The sequence below is a fragment of the Oncorhynchus keta genome, chromosome 34, assembly GCF_023373465.1.
Source record: "Oncorhynchus keta strain PuntledgeMale-10-30-2019 chromosome 34, Oket_V2, whole genome shotgun sequence".
Lineage (NCBI taxonomy): Eukaryota > Metazoa > Chordata > Actinopteri > Salmoniformes > Salmonidae > Oncorhynchus > Oncorhynchus keta.
In genome coordinates, this window is record NC_068454.1 from 76,996,521 (window position 1) to 77,011,329 (window position 14,809).

General features: G+C 36.3%; 1 protein-coding gene across 1 annotated transcript in view; it reads right to left on the reverse strand.

The window, feature by feature from the left end:
* LOC118378969 (glutamate receptor ionotropic, NMDA 2D-like) overlaps positions 1–14,809 on the reverse strand; it is a 237,505-nt gene that overhangs the window by 69,055 nt on the left and 153,641 nt on the right. Inside the window, exon 10 of the mRNA XM_052492672.1 lies at positions 1,513–1,638. Within this exon, the coding sequence (XP_052348632.1) occupies positions 1,513–1,638 (126 nt within the window). The remainder of the gene's footprint in view (positions 1–1,512; positions 1,639–14,809) is intronic.

Below are 14,809 nucleotides of genomic sequence, written 5' to 3' on the forward strand. Positions count from 1 at the left end.
ATCACAGCAGCAAGATTTGTGACCTGTTGCCACGAGAAAAGGGCAACCAGTGAAGAACAAACACCATTGTAAATACAACCCATATTTATGCTTATTTATTTTATCTTGTGTCCTTTAATTATTTGTACATTGTGTATATATATATATATATATATATATATATATATATATATATGACATTTGTAATGTCTTTACTGTTTTGAAACTGTTGTATGTGTAATGTTTACTGTTAATTTGTGTTGTTTTTCACTTTATATATTCACTTTGTATGTTGTCTACCTCACTCCCATGCCAATAAAGCCCTTGAATTGAATTGAATTGAATTGAATTGAATTGAGAGAGAGAGAGAGAGAGAGAGAGAGAGAGAGAGAGAGAGAGAGAGAGAGAGAGAGAGAGAGAGAGAGAGAGAGAGAGAGAGAGAGAGAGAGAGAGAGATAGGAGAGAGAGAGAGAGAAAGGGAGAGAAATTGAGGGAGAGAGAGAAAGGGAGAAAGAGGAAAATAGAGAGAGAAAGACTTAAGAGAGAGAGAGAAAGAGAAAAATAGAGGGAGAGAGAGAAAGGGAGAAAGAGGAAAATAGAGAGAGAGAGGGAGAGAGAGAGAGAAAGAGAGAGAGAGAGAGATAGAGAGAGGGAGAGAGAGAGAGAGAGGAGGGAGAGAGAGAGAGAGAGAAAGGGAGAGAAATTGAGGGAGAGAGAGAAAGGGAGAAAGAGGAAAATAGAGAGAGAGAGAGAGAGAGAGAGAAGAGAGAGAGAGAGAGAGAAAGAGAGAGAGAGAGAGAAAGAAAGAGAGAGAGAGAGAGAGAGAGAGAGAGAGAGAGAGAGAGAGAGAGAGAGGAGAGAGAGAGAGAGAGAGAGAGAGAGAGAGAGAGAGGGAGAGAGAGAGAGGGAGAGAGAGAGAGAAAGGGAGAGAAATAGAGGGAGAGAGAAAGGGAGAAAGAGGAAAATAGAGAGAGAAAGACCTAAGAGAGAGAGAGAGAAGAGAGAGAGAGACCGAAAAGAAAGAGAGAGAGAGAGAGAGAGAGAGAGAGAGAGAGAGAGAGAGAGAGAGAGAGAGAGAGAGAGAGAGAGTGTGGAGGTATCGGACAGAGGCAGGAATCATACAGAATATGACAGCGGTGCAAACTGCACTGCTAAATAATAAATGTCTGCTTCAATATTAAACATATAAGGCTGCAATGCAACAAATGAAAGACAGTATTGGTTTCCATCCTCTGATCCACACACTTTCATGCCAATCAATGTTTCTGCAGTGGTACTTGATTGACTGACCAACCAACATCAACAACAACAGCACAAACAAGGCATGGAAATGCCCTGTGGTGATGGACATGTACATCAGCCAAACACGGTGTAGGGAGGGCATTCTGGAATGTTCTGTCACTTGATCTATGAGACACTGAACATATACAACAACGGTATGGAATTGTGTATCCATTCAGTCACCTAGGAAACAACATGGCTTCCAAACATGGACCCAGCATATCCTCTTTCTAATGGAACTCTGTCACTTACTCTTTCCGCTGGAAAGGCTGCGGTTGTAGCCGACTGGACTGAAGAACTCAAATATGAAGACGGTCACAGCCACCACGGTCAGGCACATGACGAACATCATCACCCACACCGCTGGACTGTAGGGCTCTGAGGGAGATGAGATGAGATGAGAGGAGAGGAGAGGAGAGGAGAGGAGAGGAGAGGAGAGGAGAGGAAGATCAACAAAGAAATTCAGTATAAACACAACTTAGAACACTTTAACCTTTTTGGGATAGGGGGCAGCATTTTCACTTTTGGATAAATAGCGTGCCCAGAGTGAACTGCCTCCTACTCTGTCCCAGATGCTAATATATGCATATTATTATTAGTATTGGATAGAAAACACTCTGAAGTTTCTAAAACTGTTTGAATGATGTCTGTGAGTATAACAGAACTCATATGGCAGGCGAAAACCTGAGAAAAATCCTACCAGGAAGTAGAAATCTGAGGTTTGTAGTTTTTCAAAGCTTGGCCTACCGAATACACAGTGTCTCTGGAGTCAAGTTGCACTTCCTACGGCTTCCACTAGATGTCAACTGTCTTTAGAAACTGGTTTGAGGATTCTACTATAAAGGAGGGGAGACCATGAGACCTGTTTGAGTCAATGGTCTGGCAGAGTGTCTCAGGCTCGTGACGCTCGCTTTTCTTCAGACATAGGAATTCTCCGGTTGGAACATTATTGATGTTTTATGTTAAAAACATCCTAAAGATTGATTCCATACATCGTTTGACTTGTTTCTACAACCTGTAACTGAACTTTTCAAGTTTTTGTCTGGACGAAGTGCTCGCGCCTCATGAAGATGGATTACTGGGCTGAACACGCTAACAACAAGTGGCTAATTGGACATAAATTATGGACTTTATGGAACTTTATGGAACAAATCAGTAATTTATTGTAAAACTGGGATTCCTGGGAGTGCCTTCTGATGAAGAAGGTAAGTGAATATTTATAGTGTTATTTCTAACTTCTGTTGACTTGAAAATGGCAGATATTTCTCTGGCTGAATTGGGCTCTGAGCGCCAATCTCAGATTATGCTTTTTCCGTTAATTAAAAAAAAATCTGACACAGCGGTTGCATTAATAAGGAGGAATCTATTTTTAATACTGTGAATAACACTTGTATCATTTATCAATGTTTATTATGAGTATTTCTGCAAAATCACCAGATGTTTTGGAATCAAAACATTACTGCACGTAACGCGCAAATGTAAACTGAGATTTTTGGATATAAATATGCACATTATCGAACAAAGCATACATGTATTGTGTAACATGATGTCCTATGAGTGTCATCTGATGAAGATCATCAAAGGTTAGTGATTCATTTTATCTATATTTCTGCTTTTTGTCGAGGGGTTCCGCTAGCGGAATGCCTGCGCTATAAAGGTTAATAACTCTACCTACGTGTACATATTACCTCAACTAACCTGTACCCCCTTAGAACACATTAATAACTCTACCTACATGTACATATTACCTCAACTAACCTGTACCCCCTTAGAACACATTAATAACTCTACCTACATGTACATATTACCTCAACTAACCTGTACCCCTTAGAACACATTAATAACTCTACCTACATGTACATATTACCTCAACTAACCTGTACCCCATTAGAACACATTAATAACTCTACCGACATGTACATATTACCTCAACTAACCTGTACCCCCTTAGAAACTTTAATAACTCTACCAACATGTACATATTACCTCAACTAACCTGTACCCCCTTAGAACACATTAATAACTCTACCTACATGTACATATTACCTCAACTAACCTGTACCCACTTAGAACACATTAATAACTCTACCTACATGTACATATTACCTCAACTAACCTGTACCCCCTTAGAACACATTAATAACTCTACCTACATGTACATATTACATCAACTAACCTGTACACCCTTAGAACACATTAATAACTCTACCTACATGTATATATTACCTCAACTAACCTATACCCCCTTAGAACACATTAATAACTCTACCTACATGTATATATTACCTCAACTAACCTGTACCCCCTTAGAACACATTAATAACTCTACCTACATGTACATATTACCTCAACTAACCTGTACCCCCTTAGAACAGATTAATAACTCTACCTACATGTACATATTACCTCAACTAACCTATACCCACTTAGAACACATTAATAACTCTACCTACATGTACATATTACCTCAACTAACCTGTACCCCCTTAGAACACATGAATAACTCTACCTACATGTACATATTACCTCAACTAACCTATACCCCATTAGAACACATTAATAACTCTAATTACAAGTACATATTACGTCAACTAACCTGTACCCCATTAGAACACATTAATAACTCTACCTACATGTACATATTACCTCAACTAACCTGTACCCACTTAGAACACATTAATAACTCTACCTACATGTACATATTACCTCAACTAACCTATACCCACTTAGAACACATTAATAACTCTACCTACAAGTACATATTACGTCAACTAACTTGTACCCCCTTAGAACACATCAATAACTCTACCTACAAGTACATATTACCTCAACTAACCTATACCCCCTTAGAACACATTAATAACTCTACCTACATGTACATATTACCTCAACTAACCTATACCCCATTAGAACACATTAATAACTCTACCTACATGTACATATTACCTCAACTAACCTATACCCCATTAGAACACATTAATAACTCTACCTACATGTACATATTACCTCAACTAACCTATACCCCATTAGAACACATTAATAACTCTACCTACATGTACATATTACCTCAACTAACCTGTACCCCCTTAGAACAGATTAATAACTCTACCTACATGTACATATTACCTCAACTAACCTGTACATCCCTAGAACACATTAATAACTCTACCTACATGTACATATTACCTCAACTAACCTGTACCCCCTTAGAACACATTAATAACTCTACCTACATGTATATATTACCTCAACTAACCTGTACCCCATTAGAACACATTAATAACTCTACCTACATGTACATATTACCTCAACTAACCTGTACCCCCTTAGAACACATTAATAACTCTACCTACATGTACACATTACCTCAACTAACCTGTACCCCCTTAGAACACATTAATAACTCTACCTACATGTACATATTACCTCAACTAACCTGTACACCCTTAGAACACATTAATAACTCTACCTACATGTATATATTACCTCAACTAACCTATACCCACTTAGAACATATGAATAACTCTAGCTACATGTACATATTACCTCAACTAACCTATACCCACTTAGAACATATTAATAACTCTACCTACATGTATATATTACCGCAACTAACCTATACCCACTTAGAACATATTAATAACTCTACCTACATGTACATATTACCTCAACTAACCTATACCCACTTAGAACATATTAATAACTCTACCTACATGTACATATTACCTCAACTAACCTGTACCCCCTTAGAACACATTAATAACTCTACCTACATGTACATATTACCTCAACTAACCTGTACCCCCTTAGAACACATTAATAACTCTACCTACATGTACATATTACCTCAACTAACCTGTACCCCCTTAGAACACATTAATAACTATACCTACATGTACATATTACCTCAACTAACCTGTACCCCATTAGAACACATTAATAACTCTACCTACATGTACATATTACCTCAACTAACCTGTACCCCCTTAGAACACATTAATAACTCTACCTACATGTACATATTACCTCAACTAACCTATACCCCCTTAGAACACATTAATAACTCTACCTACATGTACATATTACCTCAACTAACCTGTACCCCCTTAGAACACATTAATAACTCTACCTACATGTACATATTACCTCAACTAACCTATACCCCCTTAGAACACATTAATAACTCTACCTACATGTACATATTACCTCAACTAACCTGTACCCCCTTAGAACACATTAATAACTCTACCTACATGTACATATTACCTCAACTAACCTATACCCACTTAGAACACATTAATAACTCTACCTACATGTACATATTACCTCAACTAACCTGTACCCCCTTAGAACACATTAATAACTCTACCTACATGTACACATTACCTCAACTAACCTGTACATCCCTAGAACACATTAATAACTCTACCTACGTGTACATATTACCTCAACTAACCTGTACATCCCTAGAACACATTAATAACTCTACCTACATGTACACATTACCTCAACTAACCTGTACATCCCTAGAACACATTAATAACTCTACCTACGTGTACATATTACCTCAACTAACCTGTACATCCCGAGAACACATTAATAACTCTACCTACATGTACATATTACCTCAACTAACCTGTACATCCCTAGAACACATTAATAACTCTACCTACATGTACATATTACCTCAACTAACCTGTACCCCCTTAGAACACATTAATAACTCTACCTACATGTACATATTACCTCAACTAACCTATACCCCCTTAGAACACATTAATAACTCTACCTACATGTACATATTACCTCAACTAACCTATACCCCCTTAGAACACATTAATAACTCTACCTACATGTACATATTACCTCAACTAACCTATACCCCCTTAGAACACATTAATAACTCTACCTACATGTACATATTACCTCAACTAACCTGTACATCCCTAGAACACATTAATAACTCTACCTACATGTACATATTACCTCAACTAACCTGTACATCCCTAGAACACATTAATAACTCTACCTACATGTACATATTACCTCAACTAACCTGTACATCCCTAGAACACATTAATAACTCTACCTACGTGTACATATTACCTCAACTAACCTATACCCCATTAGAACACATTAATAACTCTACCTACATGTACATATTACCTCAACTAACCTGTACCCCCTTAGAACACATTAATAACTCTACCTACATGTACATATTACCTCAACTAACCTGTACCCCCTTAGAACACATTAATAACTCTACCTACATGTACATATTACCTCAACTAACCTGTACCCCCTTAGAACAGATTAATAACTCTACCTACATGTACATATTACCTCAACTAACCTGTACATCCCTAGAACACATTAATAACTCTACCTACATGTACATATTACCTCAACTAACCTATACCCCATTAGAACACATTAATAACTCTACCTACATGTATATATTACCTCAACTAACCTATACCCACTTAGAACATATTAATAACTCTACCTACATGTACATATTACCTCAACTAACCTATACCCACTTAGAACATATTAATAACTCTACCTACATGTACATATTACCTCAACTAACCTGTACCCCCTTAGAACACATTAATAACTCTACCTACATGTACATATTACCTCAACTAACCTGTACCCCCTTAGAACACATTAATAACTCTACCTACATGTACATATTACCTCAACTAACCTGTACCCCCTTAGAACACATTAATAACTCTACCTACATGTACATATTACCTCAACTAACCTGTACCCCTTAGAACACATTAATAACTCTACCTACATGTACATATTACCTCAACTAACCTGTACCCCTTAGAACACATTAATAACTCTACCTACATGTACATATTACCTCAACTAACCTGTACCCCCTTAGAACACATTAATAACTCTACCTACGTGTACATATTACCTCAACTAACCTATATGAACACATTAATAACTCTACCTACATGTACATATTACCTCAACTAACCTATACCCATTAGAACACATTAATAACTCTACCTACATGTACATATTACCTCAACTAACCTGTACATCCCTAGAACACATTAATAACTCTACCTACATGTACATATTACCTCAACTAACCTGTACCCCTTAGAACACATTAATAACTCTACCTACATGTACATATTACCTCAACTAACCTGTACCCCCTTAGAACACATTAATAACTCTACCTACGTGTACATATTACCTCAACTAACCTATACCCCCTTAGAACACATTAATAACTCTACCTACATGTACATATTACCTCAACTAACCTGTAGAACACATTAATAACTCTACCTACATGTACATATTACCTCAACTAACCTGTACCCCCTTAGAACACATTAATAACTCTACCTACATGTACATATTACCTCAACTAACCTGTACCCCCTTAGAACACATTAATAACTCTACCTACATGTACATATTACCTCAACTAACCTGTACATCCCTAGAACACATTAATAACTCTACCTACGTGTACATATTACCTCAACTAACCTATACCCCATTAGAACACATTAATAACTCTACCTACATGTATATATTACCTCAACTAACCTATACCCACTTAGAACATATTAATAACTCTACCTACATGTACATATTACCTCAACTAACCTATACCCACTTAGAACATATTAATAACTCTACCTACATGTACATATTACCTCAACTAACCTGTACCCCCTTAGAACACATTAATAACTCTACCTACATGTACATATTACCTCAACTAACCTGTACCCCTTAGAACACATTAATAACTCTACCTACATGTACATATTACCTCAACTAACCTGTACCCCTTAGAACACATTAATAACTCTACCTACATGTACATATTACCTCAACTAACCTGTACCCCTTAGAACACATTAATAACTCTACCTACATGTACATATTACCTCAACTAACCTGTACCCCTTAGAACACATTAATAACTCTACCTACATGTACATATTACCTCAACTAACCTATACCCCTTAGAACACATTAATAACTCTACCTACATGTACATATTACCTCAACTAACCTGTACCCCTTAGAACACATTAATAACTCTACCTACATGTACATATTACCTCAACTAACCTATACCCCTTAGAACACATTAATAACTCTACCTACATGTACATATTACCTCAACTAAACTGTACCCCCTTAGAACACATTAATAATTCTACCTACATGTACATATTACCTCAACTAACCTATACCCACTTAGAACACATTAATAACTCTACCTACATGTACATATTACCTCAACTAACCTGTACCCCCTTAGAACACATTAATAACTCTACCTACATGTACACATTACCTCAACTAACCTGTACATCCCTAGAACACATTAATAACTCTACCTACATGTACATATTACCTCAACTAACCTGTACATCCCTAGAACACATTAATAACTCTACCTACATGTACATATTACCTCAACTAACCTGTACATCCCTAGAACACATTAATAACTCTACCTACATGTACACATTACCTCAACTAACCTGTACATCCCTAGAACACATTAATAACTCTACCTACATGTACATATTACCTCAACTAACCTGTACATCCCTAGAACACATTAATAACTCTACCTACGTGTACATATTACCTCAACTAACCTATACCCCATTAGAACACATTAATAACTCTACCTACATGTACATATTACCTCAACTAACCTGTACCCCCTTAGAACACATTAATAACTCTACCTACATGTACATATTACCTCAACTAACCTGTACCCCCTTAGAACACATTAATAACTCTACCTACATGTACATATTACCTCAACTAACCTGTACCCCTTAGAACACATTAATAACTCTACCTACATGTACATATTACCTCAACTAACCTGTACCCCTTAGAACACATTAATAACTCTACCTACATGTACATATTACCTCAACTAACCTGTACCCCTTAGAACACATTATTATCAACTAACCTGTACCCCCTTAGAACACATTAATAACTCTACCTACATGTACATATTACCTCAACTAACCTGTACATCCCTAGAACACATTAATAACTCTACCTACATGTACATATTACCTCAACTAACCTGTACATCCCTAGAACACATTAATAACTCTACCTACATGTACATATTACCTCAACTAACCTGTACATCCCTAGAACACATTAATAACTCTACCTACATGTACATATTACCTCAACTAACCTGTACATCCCTAGAACACATTAATAACTCTACCTACATGTACATATTACCTCAACTAAACATCCCTAGAACACATTAATACCTACCTACGTGTACATATTACCTCAACTAACCTATACCCCATTAGAACACATTAATAACTCTACCTACATGTACATATTACCTCAACTAACCTGTACCCCTTAGAACACATTAATAACTCTACCTACATGTACATATTACCTCAACTAACCTGTACCCCTTAGAACACATTAATAACTCTACCTACATGTACATATTACCTCAACTAACCTGTACCCCCTTAGAACAGATTAATAACTCTACCTACATGTACATATTACCTCAACTAACCTGTACATCCCTAGAACACATTAATAACTCTACCTACATGTACATATTACCTCAACTAACCTGTACCCCCTTAGAACACATTAATAACTCTACCTACATGTACATATTACCTCAACTAACCTGTACCCCCTTAGAACACATTAATAACTCTACCTACATGTACATATTACCTCAACTAACCTGTACCCACTTAGAACATATTAATAACTCTACCTACATGTACATATTACCTCAACTAACCTGTACATCCCTAGAACACATTAATAACTCTACCTACATGTACATATTACCTCAACTAACCTGTATCCCCTTAGAACACATTAATAACACTACCTACATGTACATATTACCTCAACTAACCTGTACCCCCTTAGAACACATTAATAACTCTACCTACATGTACATATTACCTCAACTAACCTGTACATCCCTAGAACATATTAATAACTCTACCTACGTGTACATATTACCTCCACTAACCTGTACATCCCTAGAACACATTAATAACTCTACCTACCATGTACATATTACCTCAACTAACCTGTACATCCCTAGAACACATTAATAACTCTACCTACATGTACATATTACCTCAACTAACCTGTACATCCCTAGAACACATTAATAACTCTACCTACATGTACATATTACCTCAACTAACCTGTACATCCCTAGAACACATTAATAACTCTACCTACATGTACATATTACCTCAACTAACCTGTACATCCCTAGAACACATTAATAACTCTACCTACATGTACATATTACCTCAACTAACCTGTACATCCCTAGAACACATTAATAACTCTACCTACATGTACATATTACCTCAACTAACCTATACCCCTTAGAACACATTAATAACTCTACCTACATGTACATATTACCTCAACTAACCTGTACCCACTTAGAACACATTAATAACTCTACCTACATGTACATATTACCTCAACTAACCTATACCCCCTTAGAACACATTAATAACTCTACCTACATGTATATATTACCTCAACTAACCTGTACCCCCTTAGAACGCTTCAATAACTCTACCTACGTGTACATATTACCTCAACTAACCTGTACATCCCTAGAACACATTAATAACTCTACCTACGTGTACATATTACCTCAACTAACCTGTACCCCCTTAGAACACATTAATAACTCTACCTACATGTACATATTACCTCAACTAACCTATACCCACTTAGAAACTTTAATAACTCTACCTACATGTATATATTACCTCAACTAACCTGTACATACCTAGAACACATTAATAACTCTACCTACAAGTACATATTACCTCAACTAACTTGTACCCCCTTAGAACACATTAATAACTCTACCTACATGTACATATTACCTCAACTAGCCTATACCCCCTTAGAACACATTAATAACTCTACCTACATGTACATATTACCTCAACTAACCTGTACCCCCTTAGAACAGATTAATAACTCTACCTACATGTACACATTACCTCAACTAACCTGTACCCCCTTAGAACACATTAATAACTCTACCTACATGTACATATTACCTCAACTAACCTATACCCACTTAGAACACATTAATAACTCTACCTACATGTACATATTACCTCAACTAACCTGTACCCCCTTAGAACAGATTAATAACTCTACCTACATGTACATATTACCTCAACTAACCTGTACATCCCTAGAACACATTAATAACTCTACCTACATGTACATATTACCTCAACTAACCTGTACCCCCTTAGAACAGATTAATAACTCTACCTACATGTACATATTACCTCAACTAACCTGTACCCCCTTAGAACAGATTAATAACTCTACCTACATGTACACATTACCTCAACTAACCTGTACCCCCTTAGAACACATTAATAACTCTACCTACATGTACATATTACCTCAACTAACCTGTACATCCCTAGAACAGATTAATAACTCTACCTACATGTACATATTACCTCAACTAACCTGTACCCCCTTAGAACAGATTAATAACTCTACCTACATGTACACATTACCTCAACTAACCTGTACCCCCTTAGAACACATTAATAACTCTACCTACATGTATATATTACCTCAACTAACCTATACCCACTTAGAACACATTAATAACTCTACCTACATGTACATATTACCTCAACTAACCTGTACCCACTTAGAACACATTAATAACTCTACCTACATGTACATATTACGTCAACTAACCTGTACCCCCTTAGAACACATTAATAACTCTACCTACATGTACATATTACCTCAACTAACCTGTACCCCCTTAGAACACATTAATAACTCTACCTACATGTACATATTACCTCAACTAACCTATACCCACTTAGAACACATTAATAACTCCAGCTACAAGTACATATTACGTCAACTAACCTGTACCCCCTTAGAACATATTAATAACTCTACCTACATGTACATATTACCTCAACTAACCTATACCCACTTAGAACACATTAATAACTCTACCTACATGTACATATTACCTCAACTAACCTGTACATCCCTAGAACACATTAATAACTCTACCTACAAGTACATATTACGTCAACTAACCTGTACCCCCTTAGAACACATTAATAACTCTACCTACATGTACATATTACCTCAACTAACCTGTACATCCCTAGAACACATTAATAACTCTACCTACAAGTACATATTACGTCAACTAACCTGTACCCCCTTAGAACACATTAATAACTCTACCTACATGTACATATTACCTCAACTAACCTGTACATCCCTAGAACACATGAATAACTCTACCTACATGTACATATTACCTCAACTAACCTATACCCCATTAGAACACATTAATAACTCTACCTACATGTATATATTACCTCAACTAACCTGTACCCCCTTAGAACACATTAATAACTCTACCTACATGTACATATTACCTCAACTAACCTGTACCCCCTTAGAACACATTAATAACTCTACCTACATGTACATATTACCTCAACTAACCTGTACCCACTTAGAACACATTAATAACTCTACCTACAAGTACATATTACGTCAACTAACCTATACCCACTTAGAACACATTAATAACTCTACCTACATGTACATATTACCTCAACTAACCTGTACCCACTTAGAACACATTAATAACTCTACCTACAAGTACCAACTAACCTATACCCACTTAGAACACATTAATAACTCTACCTACATGTACATATTACCTCAACTAACCTGTACATCCCTAGAACACATTAATAACTCTACCTACATGTACATATTACCTCAACTAACCTGTACATCCCTAGAACACATTAATAACTCTACCTACATGTACATATTACCTCAACTAACCTGTACCCCTTAGAACACATTAATAACTCTACCTACATGTATATATTACCTCAACTAACCTGTACCCCTTAGAACACATTAATAACTCTACCTACATGTACATATTACCTCAACTAACCTGTAACCCCTTAGAACACATTAATAACTCTACCTACATGTATATATTACCTCAACTAACCTGTACCCCCTTAGAACACATTAATAACTCTACCTACATGTACATATTACCTCAACTAACCTGTACCCCCTTAGAACACATTAATAACTCTACCTACATGTACATATTACCTCAACTAACCTGTACATCCCTAGAACACATTAATAACTCTACCTACATGTACATATTACCTCAACTAACCTGTACCCCCTTAGAACACATTAATAACTCTACCTACATGTACATATTACCTCAACTAACCTGTACCCACTTAGAACACATTAATAACTCTACCTACATGTACATATTACCTCAACTAACCTGTACCCCTTAGAACACATTAATAACTCTACCTACATGTACATATTACCTCAACTAACCTGTACATCCCTAGAACACATTAATAACTCTACCTACATGTACATATTACCTCAACTAACCTGTACATCCCTAGAACACATTAATAACTCTACCTACATGTACATATTACCTCAACTAACCTGTACCCCCTTAGAACAAATTAATAACTCTACCTACATGTATATATTACCTCAACTAACCTGTACCCCTTAGAACACATTAATAACTCTACCTACATGTACATATTACCTCAACTAACCTGTACATCCCTAGAACACATTAATAACTCTACCTACATGTACATATTACCTCAACTAACCTGTACCCCCTTAGAACACATTAATAACTCTACCTACATGTATATATTACCTCAACTAACCTATACCCCCTTAGAACAGATTAATAACTCTACCTACATGTACATATTACCTCAACTAACCTGTACATCCCTAGAACACATTAATAACTCTACCTACATGTACATATTACCTCAACTAACCTGTACATCCCTAGAACAGATTAATAACTCTACCTACATGTACATATTACCTCAACTAACCTGTACATCCCTAGAACACATTAATAACTCTACCTACATGTACATATTACCTCAACTAACCTGTACCCCTTAGAACACATTAATAACTCTACCTACATGTACATATTACCTCAACTAACCTGTACCCCTTAGAACAGATTAATAACTCTACCTACATGTACATATTACCTCAACTAACCTGTACATCCCTAGAACACATTAATAACTCTACCTACATGTACATATTACCTCAACTAACCTGTACCCCCTTAGAACACATTAATAACTCTACCTACATGTATATATTACCTCAACTAACCTGTACATCCCTAGAACACATTAATAACTCTACCTACATGTACATATTACCTCAACTAACCTGTACCCCTTAGAACACATTAATAACTCTACCTACATGTACATATTACCTCAACTAACCTGTACCCCTTAGAACACATTAATAACTCTACCTACATGTACATATTACCTCAACTAACCTGTACATCCCTAGAACACATTAATAACTCTACCTACATGTACATATTACCTCA